We start from the raw sequence: 21,984 nt of genomic DNA on the forward strand, positions 1-21,984 counted from the left end.
TCGATCACTATGTATAGACGATGGTTCCCCATAATCGATCACTATGTGTAGGCGATGGTTCCCCATAATCGATCACTATGTATAGACGATGGTTCCCCATAATCGATCACTATGTGTAGGCGATGGTTCCCCATAATCGATCACTATGTGTAGGCGATGGTTCCCCATAATCGATCACTATGTGGAGACGATGGTTCCCCATAATCGATCACTATGTATAGGCGATGGTTCCCCATAATCGATCACTATGTGTAGGCGATGGTTCCCCATAATCGATCACTATGTGTAGGCGATGGTTCCCCATAATCGATCACTATGTATAGACGATGGTTCCCCATAATCGATCACTATGTGGAGACGATGGTTCCCCATAATCGATCACTATGTGTAGGCGATGGTTCCCCATAATCGATCACTATGTGTAGGCGATGGTTCCCCATAATCGATCACTATGTGTAGGCGATGGTTCCCCATAATCGATCACTATGTGTAGACGATGGTTCCCCATAATCGATCACTATGTGTAGGCGATGGTTCCCCATAATCGATCACTATGTGGAGACGATGGTTCCCCATAATCGATCACTATGTATAGACGATGGTTCCCCATAATCGATCACTATGTGGAGACGATGGTTCCCCATAATCGATCACTATGTGTAGGCGATGGTTCCCCATAATCGATCACTATGTGTAGGCGATGGTTCCCCATAATCGATCACTATGTGTAGGCGATGGTTCCCCATAATCGATCACTATGTGTAGGCGATGGTTCCCCATAATCGATCACTATGTGTAGGCGATGGTTCCCCATAATCGATCACTATGTATAGACGATGGTTCCCCATAATCGATCACTATGTATAGACGATGGTTCCCCATAATCGATCACTATGTATAGACGATGGTTCCCCATAATCGATCACTATGTGTAGGCGATGGTTCCCCATAATCGATCACTATGTGGAGACGATGGTTCCCCATAATCGATCACTATGTGTAGGCGATGGTTCCCCATAATCGATCACTATGTGTAGGCGATGGTTCCCCATAATCGATCACTATGTGGAGACGATGGTTCCCCATAATCGATCACTATGTATAGACGATGGTTCCCCATAATCGATCACTATATACAAGTGTCTAATATCCTATTACCGGGAATGGTGGTTTGGCCATCAGTCAGATCTGCTCAGGACACGAGGGGTGGACAATCCGACACCAATGTGTCCTACAGCAGGAAGAGCGGAGAGGAGACATGGAGCTCCATAATGATCCTCATAATGGAAGAGTGGAGAGTCCTCCATCCTTCACTCCAGAGCTGCCACCTCCAGCCGTTCCAGACCCATAGCTTCCAGACCCCAGACTCCAGACTCCAGACTCCAGACCCCGACTCCAGACTCCAGACCCAGATCCCAGACCCCGACTCCAGACCCCAGACTCCAGACCCCAGACTCCAGACTCCAGACTCCAGACCCCAGACTCCAGACCCCGACTCCAGACTCCAGACCCAGATCCCAGACCCCGACTCCAGACCCCAGACTCCAGACTCCAGACTCCAGACTCCAGACCCAGATCCCAGACCCCAGACTCCAGACTCCAGACCCCGACTCCAGACTCCAGACCCCGCCTCCAGACTCCAGACTCCAGACTCCAGACTCCAGACCCCAGACTCCAGACCCCGCCTCCAGACCCCAGACTCCAGACTCCAGACTCCAGACCCCAGACTCCAGACCCCGACTTTAGACTCCAGACCCAGATCCCAGACCCCGACTCCAGACCCCAGACTCCAGACTCCAGACCCAGATCCCAGACCCCAGACTCCAGACTCCAGACCCCGACTCAAGACTCCAGACCCCGCCTCCAGACTCCAGACTCCAGACCCCAGACTCCAGACCCCGCCTCCAGACCCCAGACTCCAGACTCCAGACTCCAGACCCCAGACTCCAGACCCCGACTCCAGACTCCAGACCCAGATCCCAGACCCCGACTCCAGACCCCAGACTCCAGACTCCAGACCCAGATCCCAGACCCCAGACTCCAGACTCCAGACCCCAGACTCTAGTCATTTATAATCTCCATCATTGATAAAATTGTGTGATCCCCCAACCCTTCCTGAGAGGATGGAAAATCCTAGATGGAGAAAAAAGGGAAAAATTTAGAGGAAAAATAGACCCAACAATACACCGGAACTTCACTGTGCCAGTCCAGGATCAGTCGCAGCCGGGGAGGAATCATCCCTGGAGGTGAAATTACCTGAAAAATAAAAAACCCTGAAGAACAGGCAAAACTCAACAAATTTACCCCGATCCCCCCCCTCTGTCCCTCTATTATACCCCGATCCCCCCCTCCGTCCCTCTATTATACCCCCATCCCCCCTCCGTCCCTCTATTATACCCCCATCCCCCCTCCGTCCCTCTATTATACCCCGATCCCCCCTCCGTCCCTCTATTATACCCCGATCCCCCCTCCGTCCCTCTATTATACCCCCATCCCCCCTCCGTCCCTCTATTATACCCCGATCCCCCCTCCGTCCCTCTATTATACCCCCATCCCCCCTCCGTCCCTCTATTATACCCCCCCATCCCCCCTCCGTCCCTCTATTATACCCCCATCCCCCCTCCGTCCCTCTATTATACCCCGATCCCCCCTCCGTCCCTCTATTATACCCCCATCCCCCCTCCGTCCCTCTATTATACCCCGATCCCCCCTCCGTCCCTCTATTATACCCCCATCCCCCCTCCGTCCCTCTATTACACCCCAATCCCCCGTCCGTCCCTCTATTATACCCCCCAATCCCCCCTCCATCCCTCTATTATACCCCCATCCCCCCTCCGTCCCTCTATTATACCCCGATCCCCCCTCCGTCCCTCTATTATACCCCAATCCCCCCTCCGTACCTCTATTATACCCCAATCCCCCCTCCGTACCTCTATTATACCCCATTCCCCCTCCATCCCTCTATTATACCCCAATCCCCCCTCCGTCCCTCTATTATACCCCCATCCCCCCTCCGTCCCTCTATTATACCCCCATCCCCCCTCCGTCCCTCTATTATACCCCAATCCCCCCTCCGTACCTCTATTATACCCCATTCCCCCTCCATCCCTCTATTATACCCCGATCCCCCCTCCGTCCCTCTATTATACCCCATTCCCCCTCCGTCCCTCTATTATACCCCGATCCCCCCTCCGTCCCTCTATTATACCCCCATCCCCCCTCCGTCCCTCTATTATACCCCCCAATCCCCCCCTCCGTCCCTCTATTATACCCCCCTGTGTAATGTGTGTTGAAGCTTCCACTTGTAGTCTCCATCAGATACCTTGTGTTCCCGGTGACAACGCCGTAGAGATACTGGTAGACAGGAACAGAGCGTTGTCACCCTATAACAGGAAGTTCCCAAGCGCAGACTTCCATGGCAGAATCACCCTGGAATTATCATGGAAATGTCGGATTCACAAATCCTGAAATGACTCCAGCGTGTTAAATATTCTATCGAAATTTAGTGATTGGGAGGAGTTAGGTGTAATGGGGGTGTGGCCGCCTCTGGGTTCTCCGCCCTCACCTTGCTCCCTATACAGGTGAGAGAGACAGAGGGAGGGGAGCCAGATACAGGACGGAGCCCTGCAAGTGAGGATGGTGGGGCCCCTATCCTTGGACCCCCAGTCTCCAGACAGGTAGGTCCATTCATCTCAGATACCACAGGGTGGGTGACACAGCCCTTCTCCTGCCACCTAAATCCACCCCCCCCCCACCCGGGGTCACAGTAGTGGGAGGAGCAATGCGCTCCGGGTGACATTCTGCACTCACTCTGCTGTGTTTTGTCTCTCCGTGTCCTTCCCATACTGACCCCTGAGCAGGGGGCCCTGACCTCATGACACCCACCTGAGATGGCCGGGGGCCCCTTCCCTGCAGTAACCGAGCCAATCTGGCCATACAGTGTTCAGGGGTCAGGTGATCCACAAAGATTGGCATGACCCCTCCCATCGTCTGACCAGCGGTCTCCAAACTGCGCCCCGGGGGCCGGACGCAGACCTACGCTGGCCTGTATGTGGCCCTTGGGGTACTATTATCCACTGACACCAATGATGGGGCAGAATTCCCCCCACTGACACCAAAGTTGGGGCACTATTCACCCAATGACACCAATGATGGGGCACTATTCCTCCCACTGACACCAATGATGGGGCACTATTCCTCCCACTGATACCAATGATGGGGCACTATTCCTCCCACTGACACCAATGATGGGGCACTATTCCTGCCACTGACACCAATGATGGGGCACTATTCCTGCCACTGACACCAATGATGGGGCACTATTCACCCAATGACACTGATGGGGTACTATTCCTCCCACTGACACCAATGATGGGACACTATTCCTCCCACTGACACCAATGATGGAGCACTATTCCTCCCACTGATACCAATGATGGGGCACTATTCCTCCCATTGACACCAATGATGGGGCACTATTCCTCCCACTGACACCAACGATGGGGCACTATTCCTCCCACTGACACCAATGATGGGGCACTATTCCTCCCACTGACACCAATGATGGGGCACAATTCCTCCCACTGACACCAACGATGGAACACTATTCCTCCCACTGACACCAACGATGGAACACTATTCCTCCCACTGACACCAATGATGGGGCACTATTCCTCCCACTGATACCAATGATGGAGCACTATTCCTCCCACTGACACCAATGATGGGACACTATTCCTCCCACTGACACCAATGATGGGGCACTATTCCTCCCACTGATACCAATGATGGGGCACTATTCCTCCCACTGACACCAATGATGGGACACTATTCCTCCCACTGACACCAATGATGGGGCACTATTCCTCCCACTGACACCAATGATGGGGCACTATTCCTCCCACTGACACCAATGATGGGGCACTATTCCTCCCACTGACACCAATGATGGGACACTATTCCTCCCACTGACACCAATGATGGCACACTATTCCTCCCACTGACACCAATGATGGCACACTATTCCTCCCACTGACACCAATGATGGAGCACTATTCCTCCCACTGACACCAATGATGGGACACTATTTCTCCCACTGACACCAATGATGGGACACTATTCCTCCCACTGACACCAATGATGGGACACTATTCCTCCCACTGACACCAATGATGGGGCACTATTCCTCCCACTGACACCAATGATGGGACACTATTCCTCCCACTGACATCAGTGATGGGACACTATTCCTCCCACTGACACCAATGACGGGACACTATTCCCCCCACTGACACCAATGATGGGGCACTATTCCTCTCACTGACTCCAATGATGGGGCACTATTCCTCCCACTGACACCAATGATGGGGCACTATTCCTCCCACTGACACCAATGACGGGGCACTATTCCTCCCACTGACACCAATGATGGGGCACTATTCCTCCCACTGACACCAATGATGGGGCACTATTCCTCCCACTGACACCAATGATGGGGACACTATTCCTCCCACTGACACCAATAATGGGGCACTATTCCTCCCACTGACACCAATGATGGGGACACTATTCCTCCCACTGACACCAATAATGGGGCACTATTCCTCCCACTGACACCAATAATGGTGGGGTACTTAATGTTTCTCCCAGTCAGTGTCTGTTAGCAGCAGATCGCCCCCCGCACTATCACAGTTGCTGGTCACCGCCATGACCGGTATGGAGTAAACGTTGCGCCGATTCCAGTACATATCCCGCCGCTTGTAGATGATGTAACTTTCACACATATCGACTCATTAACACATTTTGTTTTTTGTAGCAAAATAATATACAGGTGACAGTGGAGAAGTGAGACTCTGGTGCATTCATTCATTCATTCATTGATTCATTGATTTCAGTGCAGCAACTTAAAAGGTGAAACTAATATATGAGACTCATTACATCAGGGGCGGACTGACAACTCATGGGGCCCTCAGGCAATAGGGGATCATGGGGCCCCTGTGTCCCCGCCCACACTCAAATCACACCCAAAAAAGCCTATAAAAAGGTACCAGGGGCATCTCATGGGGCCCCCTACTGACCCTGGGCCCTCGGGCAGTTCCCGGGTGCCCGAATGGTCAGTCCACCCCTGCATTCCATGCAAAGCAAGATAGTTCCAGCCGTGATTTGTCATCATTGTGATGATTATGGCTTCCAGCTCATGAAAACCCCAAATCCACAATCTCAGAAAATGAGAATATTCCATGCGATCAATAAAACACGGATTGTACATAGAACAATATCGCACCTCTGACAAGTAGAAGCTGCATATGTTTGTTGTTCAGGAGCGGCTTGACAAGAGGAATACGACATTTGAAGCCCATGTCCAGGATCCGTCTGTGTGTGGTGGCTCTTGATGCACTGACTCCAGTCTCAGTCCACTCCTTGTGAAAGTCCCCAACACTTTTGAATGGCCTTTTCCTGACAGTCCTCTCCAGGCTGCGGTCATCCCTGCTGCTTGTGCACCTTTTCCTGACAATCCTCCCCAGGCTGCGGTCATCCCTGCTGCTTGTGCACCTTTCCCTGACAATCCTCTCCAGGCTGCGGTCATCCCTGCTGCTTGTGCACCTTTTCCTGACAGTCCTCTCCAGGCTGCGGTCATCCCTGCTGCTTGTGCACCTTTTCCTGACAATCCTCCCCAGGCTGCGGTCATCCCTGCTGCTTGTGCACCTTTCCCTGACAATCCTCTCCAGGCTGCGGTCATCCCTGCTGCTTGTGCACCTTTTCCTGACAGTCCTCTCCAGGCTGCGGTCATCCCTGCTGCTTGTGCACCTTTTCCTGACAGTCCTCTCCAGGCTGCGGTCATCCCTGCTGCTTGTGCACCTTTTCCTGACAATCCTCTCCAGGCTGCGGCCATCCCTGCTGCTTGTGCACCTTTTCCTGACAATCCTCTCCAGGCTGCGGTCATCCCTGCTGCTTGTGCACCTTTTCCTGCCAGTCCTCTCCAGGCTGCGGTCATCCCTGCTGCTTGTGCACCTTTTCCTGACAATCCTCTCCAGGCTGCGGTCATCCCTGCTGCTTGTGCACCTTTTCCTGACAATCCTCTCCAGGCTGCGGTCATCCCTGCTGCTTGTGCACCTTTTCCTGCCAATCCTCTTCAGGCTGCGGTCATCCCTGCTGCTTGTGCACCTTTTCCTGCCAATCCTCTCCAGGCTGCGGTCATCCCTGCTGCTTGTGCACCTTTTCCTGACAATCCTCTCCAGGCTGCGGTCATCCCTGCTGCTTGTGCACCTTTCCCTGACAATCCTCTCCAGGCTGCGGTCATCCCTGCTGCTTGTGCACCTTTCCCTGACAATCCTCTCCAGGCTGCGGTCATCCCTGCTGCTTGTGCACCTTTTCCTGACAATCCTCTCCAGGCTGCGGTCATCCCTGCTGCTTGTGCACCTTTTCCTGACAGTCTTCTCCAGGCTGCGGTCATCTCTGCTGCTTGTGCACCTTTTCCTGACAATCCTCTCCAGGCTGCGGTCATCCCTGCTGCTTGTGCACCTTTTCCTGACAATCCTCTCCAGGCTGCGGCCATCCCTGCTGCTTGTGCACCTTTTCCTGCCAATCCTCTCCAGGCTGCGGTCATCCCTGCTGCTTGTGCACCTTTCCCTGACAATCCTCTCCAGGCTGCGGTCATCCCTGCTGCTTGTGCACCTTTTCCTGACAATCCTCTCCAGGCTGCGGTCATCCCTGCTGCTTGTGCACCTTTTCCTGACAATCCTCTCCAGGCTGCGGTCATCCCTGCTGCTTGTGCACCTTTTCCTGACAATCCTCTCCAGGCTGCGGTCATCCCTGCTGCTTGTGCACCTTTTCCTGACAATCCTCTCCAGGCTGCGGTCATCCCTGCTGCTTGTGCACCTTTTCCTGACAATCCTCTCCAGGCTGCGGTCATCCCTGCTGCTTGTGCACCTTTTCCTGACAATCCTCTCCAGGCTGCGGTCATCCCTGCTGCTTGTGCACCTTTTCCTGACAATCCTCTCCAGGCTGCGGTCATCCCTGCTGCTTGTGCACCTTTTCCTGACAATCCTCTCCAGGCTGCGGTCATCCCTGCTGCTTGTGCACCTTTTCCTGACAATCCTCTCCAGGCTGCGGTCAACCCTGCTGCTTGTGCACCTTTTCCTGACAATCCTCTCCAGGCTGCGGTCATCCCTGTTGCTTGTGCACCTTTTTCTTCCACACTTTTCCCTTCCACATAACTTTCTATTAATGTTCTTTGATGCAGCACTTTGGGAACATCCAACTTCTTCTGCAATTCCCTTTTGAGGCTTTCCCTCCTCATGGAGGGTGTCAGTGATGGTGTCAGGTCAGCAGTCTTTCCCATGATTGTGATTCCTACTGAACCAGACTGAGAGACCATTGAAAGGCTCAGGAACCCTTTGCAGGTCTTATGGCTGAATGAGCTGATTAGAGTGGGACACTTTGAGCCGAGATTATTCCACCCTTTCACAATATTCTCATTTTCTGAGATTGTGGATTTGGGGTTTTCATGAGCTGTAATGCCGGCCATAGACGGGGAGAAAACCGGCCGTTTAAAAAAAAAAAAAAATGAAAAATCGGTCGTTTGATCGGCCAACGTTACCACCAACGGTAAAAAAAAATCGGCCGATTTCCGTCCCGTCTGCAGCCGGCATTTAATGACTTCTGTCCCTGCAGATAGTCCGCTATTACATGTGACATGAAAGTCTTGCGGTTGCAACAATGTATCCATTTGTATCCATTTGTATCCATTTGAATCCATTTGTATCCATTTCGGATACAGATGGTTTTATTCGGATACAAATGGATATAAATGGATACAAATGGATACAAATGGATACATTGTTGCAACCGCAAGACTTTCATGTCACATATTATAGCGGACTGGAATTCTTCTTCTGTTTCTTCTTCTTTTTGTCTTCTTTTTCTTCTTCTTTTCTTTTTTTCTTCTTTTTCTTTTTTTCTTCTTTTTCTTTTTTTTCTTCTTCTTTTTTTTCTTCTTTTTTTTCTTTTTTTTTCTCCTTTTTCTTTTTTCTCCTTTTCTTCTTTTTCTTTTTTTCTTCTTTTTCTTTTTCTTCTTTTTCTTTTTTTTCTTCTTTTTCTTCTTCTTCTTCTTCTTCTTTTTTTTCTTCTCTTCTTTTTCTTCTTTTTCTTTTTCTCTTTATTTTCTTTTATTTCTTTTTTCTTCTTTTTCTTCTTCTTTTCTTCTTCTTCTTCTTCTTTTTCTTCCTCTTTTTTTTTGCTTCTTCTTTTTTTTCTTCTTCTTTTTCTCTTTTTTTTCTTTTTTTTTCTCTTTTTCTTTTTTTCTTCTTCTTTTCTTTTTCCTTCTTTTTCTTCTTCCTCTTCTTTTTCTTTTTTTCTTCTCTTCTTTTTCTTTTTCTGCTTCTTTTTCTCTTTTTTTTTCTTTTATTTCTTCTTTTTCTTTTTTTCTTCTTTTTCTACTTCTTTCTCTTTTTCTTCTTCTTTCTCTTTTTCTTCCTCTTCTTTTTTTTTTTTTCTTCTTTTTCTTTTTTTTCTTCTTCTTTTTCTCTTTTTTTTCTTTTCTCCTTCTTTTCCTTCTTCTTCTTGCAGGTCACGGCTCATGCGCAGATTTTTTTATCAGTTCAGCCGATTTTTTTTTCCAACTTTACCGATCAAAAAAATGTGCCAAAACCCCGAAAAACGTGCGACCAATTAACCACTAACAGTGCGAAATCGGCCGTTTTGTGACCCGTCTATGGCCGGCATTAGCCATAATCATCACAATGATGACCAGGGGCAGACTGACAACTCATGGGGCCCCCGGGCAATAGGGGATCATGGGGCCCCTGTGTCCTCGCCCACACTCAAATCACACCCAAAAAAGCCTATAAAAGGTACCAGGGGCATCTCATGGGGCCCCCTACTGACCCCGGGCCCTCGGGCAGTGCCGAGTGCTGGAATGAGTCTATCTCACATATCCCTGAAATAAATGAACTTTCACGCGATATTCTCGTTTTTCCCGTTTTTCCCGCACATTTTGGCCGCAGTTTCGTAAGAAATGACATTTTCTATATATTGGAGGTTTTATAAATATAGTTTTTTTTTGTAATGTTTTTCTTTGTATCATAAAAATATAAAAACAGCAAATGGAAGCGCCCCCCCTCCTCCCCCCCCCCTGGCAGACCTTTGAAGGGTTAACATGTGCGGGTCGGTTGGCGTGTTGTAATAGTCGTGATGAGGAAATGGCACAACCCTGACATTGCACCAGGTACCCCCCCCCCTCCCTGGGAGGACTCCGGGGGGGGGGAATCCCGGCTTTGGGAAGGACTCCTCCTTGGTATTGTTACTTGGGGGAGAGGAAAGCGCGGCTTCCTGTCGCAGACTGAGCGCTGAGATATGGGGAGCTCCGCCAGCCGCTTCAAGGACCTGCACCCCCCCTTCACCATCAGACTCTGCCACAAGGGGGGGGAGCCGGAGGAGGAGGGGGAGCCGGAGGAACCACCGACCCCCACCGAGAAGGCCAGGTGAGCGCACCTGTTCATTGCCAGCCAATCGGGGGAGAGGGGAGGGGCAGCCATCAATCAGCACAGTTGCCCCTGGCGACAGCTCTGTGCGCCGCCCTCATGTGCGTTCTCTGGGTTTCATTTAAAGGACGCGTCCGTCCGATGCGGGGATTCCATTGGTTGGGTCAGACGTTTCTTCACAGCGTCTTTCATCTCCTCTGTGAGTCTCACTCCTCTCGCTGCATTCATCTCTATGTAACGTTCCTGGAGTCTCACTCCTCTCGCTGCATTCATCTCTATGTAACGTTCCTGGAGTCTCACTCCTCTCGCTGCATTCATCTCTATGTAACGTTCCTGGAGTCTCACTCCTCTCGCTGCATTCATCTCTATGTAACGTTCCTGGAGTCTCACTCCTCTCGCTGCATTCATCTCTATGTAACGTTCCTGGAGTCTCACTCCTCTCGCTGCATTCATCTCCTCTGTAGTATTCCTGGAGTCTCACTCCTCTCGCTGCATTCATCTCTATGTAATGTTCCTGGAGTCTCACTCCTCTCGCTGCATTCATCTCTATGTAATGTTCCTGGAGTCTCACTCCTCTCGCTGCAATCATCTCTATGTAACGTTCCTGGAGTCTCACTCCTCTCGCTGCATTCATCTCTATGTAACGTTCCTGGAGTCTCACTCCTCTCGCTGCATTCATCTCTATGTAATGTTCCTGGAGTCTCACTCCTCTCGCTGCATTCATCTCTATGTAACGTTCCTGGAGTCTCACTCCTCTCGCTGCATTCATCTCTATGTAATGTTCCTGGAGTCTCACTCCTCTCGCTGCATTCATCTCTATGTAACGTTCCTGGAGTCTCACTCCTCTCGCTGCATTCATCTCCTCTGTACTATTCCTGGAGTCTCACTCCTCTCGCTGCATTCATCTCTATGTAATGTTCCTGGAGTCTTACTCCTCTCGCTGCATTCATCTCTATGTAATGTTCCTGGAGTCTCACTCCTCTCGCTGCATTCATCTCTATGTAACGTTCCTGGAGTCTCACTCCTCTCGCTGCATTCATCTCTATGTAACGTTCCTGGAGTCTCACTCCTCTCGCTGCATTCATCTCTATGTAATGTTCCTGGAGTCTCACTCCTCTCGCTGCATTCATCTCTATGTAATGTTCCTGGAGTCTCACTCCTCTCGCTGCATTCATCTCTATGTAACGTTCCTGGAGTCTCACTCCTCTCGCTGCATTCATCTCCTCTGTACTATTCCTGGAGTCTCACTCCTCTCGCTGCATTCATCTCTATGTAACGTTCCTGGAGTCTCACTCCTCTCGCTGCATTCATCTCCTCTGTGAGTCTCACTCCTCTCGCTGCATTGATGAGCCCGGCGGGGGAGGGGGGGGTTGTAGATAATCCATCGATCGCTCTGTATGTCTGTCTATCAGTCTATGTTCAGCGCCTTGAAGAAGTCTCCCCTCCCCCATGTTGTCGTGTGACAACCAGAACCGTCAATGTATTTTATTGGGATTTGGTGTGACGGATCAGGAGTCCCCAAACTGCAACCTGGGGGGCCCAATGTGGCCCTTTGTCTGTTTTTATCTGGCCCTTGGGGCACTATTTTTTCTTCCATTGATACCAACGATAGAACAACATTCCCCCCACTGACACCAATGAAGGGGGTACATTTCCTCCCACTGACACCAATGAAGGGGGTACATTTCCTCCCACTGACACCAATGATGGGTCACAACTCCCCTCTGACACCAAGGATGGGGCGCTCTTCCTTCCTCTGACACCAATGATGGGTCACAACTCCCCTCTGACACCAAGGATGGGGCACTCTTCCTTCCTCTGACACCAATGATGTGTCACAACTCCCCACTGACACCAACAATGGGGCATTTCCTATTCCAGCTGAAATCAGGACCTACTCCCGATAGCCAAAGTCCGGCCCCCCCTGAAGTCCGGAGGACAGTAAGCCGGCCCCCCTGAAGTCCGGAGGACAGTAAGCCGGCCCCCCTGAAGTCCGGAGGACAGTAAGCCGGCCCCCCTGAAGTCCGGAGGATAGTAAGCCGGCCCCCCTGAAGTCCGGAGGACAGTAAGCCGGCCCCTTGTTTATCACGTTTGGGGGCCCCTGTGATGGACCGACACAAAGTGTCACATAATTGTGAAGTGGAAGGACGATGAGAAATGGTTTCCAACATTTGTGACCAATAAATCTGTGAGAAGTGTGGGGGACATTTGTATTCGGCCCCCCGGAGTCAGTACTTTGTAGGACCCCCTTTGGCTGCCATTCCAGCTGCAAGTCTTTTTGGGGATGTCTCTTTGCACATCTAGAGAGGGACATTTCTGCCCGTTCTTCTTTGCAGAATCCCTCAAGCTGTCAGATTGGATGGAGGACGTCTGGGAACAGCAATTCTCAGGTCTGGCCACAGATCCTCCATTGGATTTGGGTCTGGACTGTGATTGGTCCATTCTAACCCATGAAGATGCTTTGATCGGAACCATTCCATTGTAGGTCTGGCTGGATGTTTCGGGTCGTTGTCCTGCTGGAAGGGGAACCTCCGCCCCGGTCTCAAGTCTTCTGCAGACTCTAACAGGTTTTCTTCTAAGATTGCCCTGTATTTGGCTCCATCCATCTTCCCATCAACTCTGACCAGCTTCCCTGTCCCTGCTGAAGAAAAGCATCCCAACCACATGAAGCTGCCACCACCATGTTTCACGGTGGGGATGGTGTGTTCAGGGGGAGGGGCAGTGTTAGTTTTCCTCCACACTTTTAGGCTGCAAAGTCCCATGTTGGTCTCCTCTGACCAGAGCCCCTTCTTCCATGTTTGCTGTCCCCCCCTCCCCCCCACATGGCTTCTCACCAACTGCAGACGGGACTTCTTATGGCTTTCCTCCAACAATGGCTTCTTCTTGTCACTCTTCCATAAAGACCAGATTTGTGGACGACTAATAGTCCTCCTGAGGACAGATTCCCCCCCCCCCCCTGAGCTGTGATCTCTGCAGCTCCTCCAGAGTTCCCATGAGCCTCTTGGCTGCTTCTCTGATGAATGCTCTCCTTGCCGGGCCGGTCAGTTTAGGTGGACGGCCATGTCTTGGTAGGTTGGCAGTTGTGCCGTACTCCTCCCATGTTCAGATGATGGATTGAACACAGAGCTCCGTGAGATGGGCAAAGCTTGGGAGATTGCTTTATAACCTAACCCTGCTACTTCTCCACAACTTTATCCCTGACCGGTCTGGTGTGTTCCTTGGCCTTCATGATGCTGATTGGTCACTAATGTTCTCTAACAAACCTCTGAGGGCTTCACAGAACAGCTGGATTTATGCTGAGATCACATGACACACAGGTGGACTCTATTTACTAATGAGGGGACTTCTGAATGCAATTGGTTCCACTAGATTGTAGTTATCAGAGTAAAGAAGGCTGAATGCAAATGCCGCCACACTTCCCACAGATTAATTGGTCACAAATGTTGGAAACCATTTCTCATTTTCCTTCCACTTCACAATTATGTGCCACTTTGTGTCGGTCCATCACATCGGCCCCCAAACGTGATAAACAAGGGGCCGGCTTACTGTGCTTCAGACTTTAGGGGGGCCGGACCGTGGCTATCGGGAGTTAAAAACGTCCCAATGTCAGTGGGAAAAAAATGCCCCATCTTTGGTGTCATTGTTCCATCTCTGTGTATGACCCCACAGGGGGCCCAGTGTTCCATCTCACTGTATGACCCCATAGGGGGCCCAGTGTTCCTTCTCTGTGTATGACCCCATAGGGGGCCCAGTGTTCCATCTCACTGTATGACCCCATAGGGGGCCCAGTGTTCCATCTCACTGTATGACCCCATAGGGGGCCCAGTGTTCCTTCTCTGTGTATGACCCCATAGGGGGCCCAGTGTTCCATCTCACTGTATGACCCCATAGGGGGCCCAGTGTTCCATCTCACTGTATGACCCCATAGGGGGCCCAGTGTTCCTTCTCTGTGTATGACCCCATAGGGGGCCCAGTGTTCCATCTCTGTGTATGACCCCATAGGGGGCCCAGTGTTCCTTCTCTGTGTATGACCCCATAGGGGGCCCAGTGTTCCATCTCACTGTATGACCCCATAGGGGGCCCAGTGTTCCTTCTCTGTGTATGACCCCATAGGGGGCCCGGTGTTCCATCTCTGTGTATGACCCCATAGGGGGCCCAGTGTTCCATCTCTGTGTATGACCCCATAGGGGCCCAGTGTTCCATCTCTGTGTATGACCCCATAGGGGCCCAGTGTTCCATCTCTGTGTATGACCCCATAGGGGCCCAGTGTTCCATCTCTGTGTATGACCCCATAGGGGGCCCGGTGTTCCATCTCTGTGTATGACCCCATAGGGGGCCCAGTGTTCCATCTCTGTGTATGACCCCATAGGGGGCCCAGTGTTCCATCTCACTGTATGACCCCACAGGGGGCCCAGTGTTCCATCTCACTGTATGACCCCATAGGGGGCCCAGTGTTCCATCTCACTGTATGACCCCATAGGGGGCCCAGTGTTCCTTCTCTGTGTATGACCCCATATGGGGCCCGGTGTTCCATCTCTGTGTATGACCCCATAGGGGGCCCAGTGTTCCATCTCTGTGTATGACCCCATAGGGGGCCCCGTGTTCCATCTCTGTGTATGACCCCATAGGGGGCCCGGTGTTCCATCTCTGTCTATGACCCCATAGGGGGCCCGGTGTTCCATCTCTGTGTATGACCCCACAGGGGGCCCAGTGTTCCATCTCACTGTATGACCCCATAGGGGGCCCAGTGTTCCTTCTCTGTGTATGACCCCATAGGGGGCCCAGTGTTCCATCTCTGTGTATGACTCCATAGGGGGCCCAGTGTTCCATCTCTGTGTATGACCCCATAGGGGGCCCAGTGTTCCTTCTCTGTGTATGACCCCATAAGGGGCCCAGTGTTCCATCTCTGTGTATGACCCCATAGGGGGCCCAGTGTTCCATCTCTGTGTATGACTCCATAGGGGGCCCAGTGTTCCATCTCTGTGTATGACCCCATAGGGGCCCAGTGTTCCATCTCTGTGTATGACCCCATAGGGGCCCAGTGTTCCATCTCTGTGTATGACCCCATAGGGGCCCAGTGTTCCATCTCTGTGTATGACCCCATAGGGGGCCCAGTGTTCCTTCTCTGTGTATGACCCCATAGGGGGCCCAGTGTTCCATCTCTGTGTATGACCCCATAGGGGGCCCAGTGTTCCATCTCACTGTATGACCCCATAGGGGGCCCAGTGTTCCATCTCTGTGTATGACTCCATAGGGGGCCCAGTGTTCCATCTCTGTGTATGACCCCATAGGGGGCCCAGTGTTCCATCTCTGTGTATGACCCCATAGGGGGCCCAGTGTTCCTTCTCTGTGTATGACCCCATAGGGGGCCCAGTGTTCCATCTCTGTGTATGACTCCATAGGGGGCCCAGTGTTCCATCTCTGTGTATGACCCCATAGGGGGCCCAGTGTTCCATCTCTGTGTATGACCCCATATGGGGCCCGGTGTTCCATCTCTGTGTATGACCCCATAGGGGGCCCAGTGTTCCATCTCTGTGTATGACTCCATAGGGGGCCCAGTGTTCCATCTCTGTGTATGACCCCATAGGGGCCCAGTGTTCCATCTCTGTGTATGACCCCATAGGGGGCCCGGTGTTCCATCTCTGTGTATGACCCCATAGGGGGCCCAGTGTTCCATCTCTGTGTATGACCCCATAGGGGTCCCGGTGTTCCTTCTCTGTGTATGACCCCATAGGGGGCCCGGTGTTCCATCTCTGTGTATGACCCCATAGGGGGCCCAGTGTTCCATCTCTGTGTATGACCCCATAGGGGCCCGGTGTTCCATCTCTGTGTATGACCCCATGGGGGCCCGGTGTTCCATCTCTGTGTATGACCCCATAGGGGGCCCGGTGTTCCATCTCTGTGTATGACCCCATAGGGGGCCCGGTGTTCCATCTCTGTGTATGACCCCATAGAGGGCCCGGTGTTCCATCTCTGTGTATGACCCCATAGGGGGCCCGGTGTTCCATCTCTGTGTATGACCCCATAGGGGGCCCGGTGTTCCATCTCTGTGTATGACCCCATAGGGGGCCCGGTGTTCCATCTCTGTGTATGACCCCATAGGGGGCCCGGTGTTCCATCTCTGTGTATGACCCCACAGGGGGCCCAGTGTTCCATCTCTCTGTATGACCCCATAGGGGGCCCGGTGTTCCATCTCACTGTATGACCCCATAGGGGGCCCCGTGTTCCATCTCTGTGTATGACCCCATAGGGGGCCCGGTGTTCCATCTCTGTCTATGACCCCATAGGGGGCCCAGTGTTCCATCTCTGTGTATGACCCCATAGGGGGCCCAGTGTTCCATCTCTGTGTATGACCCCATAGGGGGCTAAGTGTTCCATCTCTGTGTATGACCCCATAGGGGGCCCGGTGTTCCATCTCTCTGTATGACCCCATAGGGGGCCCAGTGTTCAAACTCTGTGTATGACCCCATAGGGGGCCCAGTGTTCCATCTCTGTGTATGACCCCATAGGGGGCCCAGTGTTCCATCTCTGTGTATGACCCCATAGGGGGCCCAGTGTTCCATCTCTGTGTATGACCCCATAGGGGGCCCAGTGTTCCATCTCTGTGTATGACCCCATAGGGGCCCAGTGTTCCATCTCTGTGTATGACCCCATAGGGGGCCCGGTGTTCCATCTCTGTGTATGACCCCATAGGGGGCCCGGTGTTCCATCTCTCTGTATGACCCCATAGGGGGCCCAGTGTTCCATCTCTGTGTATGACCCCATAGGGGCCCGGTGTTCCATCTCTGTGTATGACCCCATAGGGGCCCAGTGTTCCATCTCTGTGTATGACCCCATAGGGGTCCCGGTGTTCCATCTCTGTGTATGACCCCATAGGGGGCCCGGTGTTCCATCTCTGTGTATGACCCCATAGGGGGCCCGGTGTTCCATCTCTGTGTATGACCCCATAGGGGGCCCGGTGTTCCATCTCTGTGTATGACCCCATAGGGGGCCCGGGATTCCATCTCTGTGTATGGCCCCATAGGGGACCAGGTGTTCCATCTGTGTATGACCCCATAGGGGCCCCGGTGTTCCATCTCTGTGTATGACCCCATAGGGGGCCCGGTGTTCCATCTCTGTGTATGACCCCATAGGGGGCCCAGTGTTCCATCTCTGTGTATGACCCCATAGGGGGCCCGGTGTTCCTTCTCTGTGTATGACCCCATAGGGGGCCCGGTGTTCCATCTCTGTGTATGACCCCATAGGGGGCCCGGTGTTCCATCTCTGTGTATGACCCCATAGGGGGCCCGGTGTTCCATCTCTGTGTATGACCCCATAGGGGGCCCGGTGTTCCATCTCTGTGTATGACCCCATAGGGGGCCCGGTGTTCCATCTCTGTGTATGGCCCCATAGGGGACCAGGTGTTCCATCTGTGTATGACCTCATAGGGGGCCCGGGTTTCCATCTCTCTGTGTATGACCCCACAGGGGGCCCGGTGTTCCATCTCTGTGTATGACCCCATAGGGGGCCCGGTGTTCCATCTCTGTGTATGACCCCATAGGGGGCCCGGTGTTCCATCTCTGTGTATGGCCCCATAGGGGGCCCGGTGTTCCATCTCTGTGTATGACCCCATAGGGGGCCCGGTGTTCCATCTCTGTGTATGACCCCATAGGGGGCCCGGTGTTCCATCTCTGTGTATGACCCCATAGGGGGCCCAGTGTTCCATCTCTCGGTGGCTCATCAGATGAAGACCTTCCATGTGGCTCATAAGGCCACTGTTGGTGGATTTTGCTGACAGACCCCAATCCTCCTGTGTGTTCTTCATTGTCTCATTGAATTCCTCAGAACATATCTGATGTGTCGGTATGAGATGTTGGCATGGTTGTAGGAACGTGGTGTGGCTGTGGGAACGTGGCACAGTTGTAGAAACGTGGCGCGGTTGTAGGAATGTGGCACGGTTGTAGGAACGTGGTGTGGCTGTAGGAACGTGGAGTGGTTCTAGAAATGTGGTGCGGTTGTAGGAACGTGGAGTGGTTGTAGGAACATGGCGTGGTTGTAGGAATGTGGTGTGGTTGTTGGACTGTGGAGTGGTTGTAGGAACGTTGCGTGGTTGTAGGAACGTGGCGTGGTTGTAGGAACGTGGCGTGGTTGTAGGAATGTGGCATGGTTGTAGGAATGTGGCGTGGTTGTAGGAACGTGGCGTGGTTGTAGGAACATGGCACGGTTGTAGGAACGTGGTGCGGTTGTACAAACGTAACGTGGTTGTAGGAACGTGGAATGGTTGTAGGAACGTGGCGCGGTGGTAGGAACGTGGCACGGTTTTAAGAATGTGGCGCAGTTGTAGGAACGTGGAGTAGTTGTAGGAACATTGTGTGGTTGTAGAAACGTGGAGCGGTTGTAGGAACGTGGAGCGGTTGTAGGAACACAGTGCAGTTGTAGGAACGTGGTGTGGTTATTGGAACGTGGCGCGGTTGTAGGAACGTGGCGCGGTTGTAAGAATGTGGCGCAGTTGTAGGAACGTGGAGTAGTTGTAGGAACGTTGTGCGGTTGTAGGAACGTGGTGCGGTTGTAGGAACGTGGCACGGTTGTAGGAACGTGGAGTGGTTGTAGGAACGTGGTGCGGTTGAAGGAACGTGGTGCGGTTGTAGGAACGTTGAGTGGTTGTAGGAACGTGGCGCGGGTGTAAGAATGTGGCGCAGTTGTAGGAACGTGGAGTAGTTGTAGGAACGTTGTGCGGTTGTAGGAACGTGGAGCGGTTGTAGGAACACAGTGCAGTTGTAGGAACGTGGTGTGGTTGTAGGAACGTGGCGCGGTTGTAGGAACGTGGAGTGGTTGTAGGAACATGGCGTGGTTGTAGGAATGTGGTGTGGTTGTTGGAACGTGGAGTGGTTGTAGGAACGTGGCGTGGTTGTAGGAACGTGGCGTGGTTGTAGGAACGTGGCGCGGTTGTAGGAACGTGGTGCGGTTGTACAAACGTAACGTGGTTGTAGGAACGTGGAATGGTTGTAGGAACGTGGCGCGGTGGTAGGAACGTGGAGTGGTTGTAGGAACGTGGTGCGGTTGTAGGGACGTGGTGCGGTTGTAGGAATGTGGCACGGTTGTAGGAACACAGTGCAGTTGTAGGAACGTGGTGTGGTTGTAGGAACGTGGTGCGGTTGTAGGAATGTGGCACGGTTGTAGGAACACAGTGCAGTTGTAGGAACGTGGTGCGGTTGTAGGAACACAGTGCAGTTGTAGGAACGTTGTGCGGTTGTAGGAACGTGGTGCGGTTGTATGAACGTGGCGCGGTTGTATGAACGTGGCGCGGTTGTATGAACGTGGCGCGGTTGTAGGAACGTGGAGTAGTTGTAGGAACGCGGTGCGGTTGTAGGAACGCGGTGCGGTTGTAGGAACGTGGGGCGGTTGTAGGAACGTGGGGCGGTTGTAGGAACGTGGCGCGGTTGTAGGAACGTGGAGCGGTTGTAGGAACGTGGAGCAGTTGTAGAAACGTGGTGCGGTTGTAGGAACGTGGGGTAGTTGTAGGAACATGGTGCGGTTGTAGGAACGTGGCACGGTTGTAGGAACGTGGAGTGGTTGTAGGAACGTGGTGCGGTTGAAGGAACGTGGTGCGGTTGTAGGAACGTGGAGTGGTTGTAGGAACGTGGCGCGGGTGTAAGAATGTGGCGCAGTTGTAGGAACGTGGAGTAGTTGTAGGAACGTTGTGCGGTTGTAGGAACGTGGTGTGGTTGTAGGAACGTGCAGCGGTTGTAGGAACACAGTGCAGTTGTAGGAACGTGGTGTGGTTGTAGGAACGTGGCGCGGTTGTAGGAACGTGGAGTGGTTGTAGGAACATGGCGTGGTTGTAGGAATGTGGTGTGGTTGTTGGAACGTGGCGTGGTTGTAGGAACGTGGCGTGGTTGTAGGAACGTGGAGCGGTTGTAAGAACATGGCACGGTTGTAGGAACGTGGTGCGGTTGTACAAACGTAACGTGGTTGTAGGAACGTGGAATGGTTGTAGGAACGTGGAGCGGTTGTAGGAACATGGCACGGTTGTAGGAACGTGGTGCGGTTGTACAAACGTAACGTGGTTGTAGGAACGTGGAGTGGTTGTAGGAACGTGGAGTGGTTGTAGGAACGTGGTGCGGTTGTAGGGACGTGGTGCGGTTGTAGGAATGTGGCACGGTTGTAGGAACACAGTGCAGTTGTAGGAACGTGGTGCAGTTGTAGGAATGTGGCACGGTTGTAGGAACACAGGGCAGTTGTAGGAACGTGGAGTGGTTGTAGGAACGTGGTGCGGTTGTAGGGACGTGGTGCGGTTGTAGGAATGTGGCACGGTTGTAGGAACACAGTGCAGTTGTAGGAACGTGGTGTGGTTGTAGGAACGTGGTGCGGTTGTAGGAATGTGGCACGGTTGTAGGAACACAGTGCAGTTGTAGGAACGTGGTGCGGTTGTAGGAACACAGTGCAGTTGTAGGAACGTTGTGCGGTTGTAGGAACGTGGTGCGGTTGTATGAACGTGGCGCGGTTGTATGAACGTGGCGCGGTTGTATGAACGTGGCGCGGTTGTAGGAACGTGGAGTAGTTGTAGGAACATTGTGTGGTTGTAGGAACGCGGTGCGGTTGTAGGAACGTGGCGCGGTTGTAGGAACGTGGGGCGGTTGTAGGAACGTGGGGCGGTTGTAGGAACGTGGCGCGGTTGTAGGAACGTGGAGCGGTTGTAGGAACGTGGAGCAGTTGTAGGAACGTGGTGCGGTTGTAGGAACGTGGGGTAGTTGTAGGAACATGGTGCGGTTGTAGGAACGTGGCACGGTTGTAGGAACGTGGAGTGGTTGTAGGAACGTGGTGCGGTTGAAGGAACGTGGTGCGGTTGTAGGAACGTGGAGTGGTTGTAGGAACGTGGCGCGGGTGTAAGAATGTGGCGCAGTTGTAGGAACGTGGAGTAGTTGTAGGAACGTTGTGCGGTTGTAGGAACGTGGTGTGGTTGTAGGAACGTGGAGCGGTTGTAGGAACACAGTGCAGTTGTAGGAACGTGGTGTGGTTGTAGGAACGTGGCGCGGTTGTAGGAAAGTGGAGTGGTTGTAGGAACATGGCGTGGTTGTAGGAATGTGGTGTGGTTGTTGGAACGTGGAGTGGTTGTAGGAACGTGGCGTGGTTGTAGGAACGTGGCGTGGTTGTAGGAACGTGGCGCGGTTGTAGGAACATGGTGCGGTTGTACAAACGTAACGTGGTTGTAGGAACGTGGAATGGTTGTAGGAACGTGGCGCGGTGGTAGGAACGTGGAGTGGTTGTAGGAACGTGGTGCGGTTGTAGGGACGTGGTGCGGTTGTAGGAATGTGGCACGGTTGTAGGAACACAGTGCAGTTGTAGGAACGTGGTGTGGTTGTAGGAACGTGGTGCGGTTGTAGGAATGTGGCACGGTTGTAGGAACACAGTGCAGTTGTAGGAACGTGGTGCGGTTGTAGGAACACAGTGCAGTTGTAGGAACGTTGTGCGGTTGTAGGAACGTGGTGCGGTTGTATGAACGTGGCGCGGTTGTATGAACGTG

At 52.6% G+C, this 21,984-nt stretch overlaps 1 protein-coding gene across 3 annotated transcripts in view; it reads left to right on the forward strand.

Annotated features, from left to right (window-relative positions):
- The first annotated feature begins 3,608 nt into the window (after nucleotides 1–3,608).
- Nucleotides 3,609–21,984, forward strand: part of LOC149428563 (nitric oxide synthase 3-like) — a 105,195-nt gene continuing 86,819 nt past the window's right edge. For 2 of the 3 annotated variants that reach the window (XM_089667254.1, XM_089667255.1), the window contains exon 1: nucleotides 10,316–10,481. In XM_089667254.1, the coding sequence (XP_089523380.1) occupies nucleotides 10,354–10,481 (128 nt within the window). In that variant the 5' untranslated portion in view covers nucleotides 10,316–10,353. Of the gene's footprint in view, nucleotides 3,678–10,315; nucleotides 10,482–21,984 lie in introns of those variants that run through there. The other variant, XM_089667256.1, reaches the window with a different exon arrangement.

The sequence above is a fragment of the Staurois parvus genome, unplaced genomic scaffold (assembly GCF_062004578.1).
Source record: "Staurois parvus isolate SC_StPar_1 unplaced genomic scaffold, SC_StPar_1.0 ptg003132l, whole genome shotgun sequence".
NCBI lineage: Eukaryota > Metazoa > Chordata > Amphibia > Anura > Ranidae > Staurois > Staurois parvus.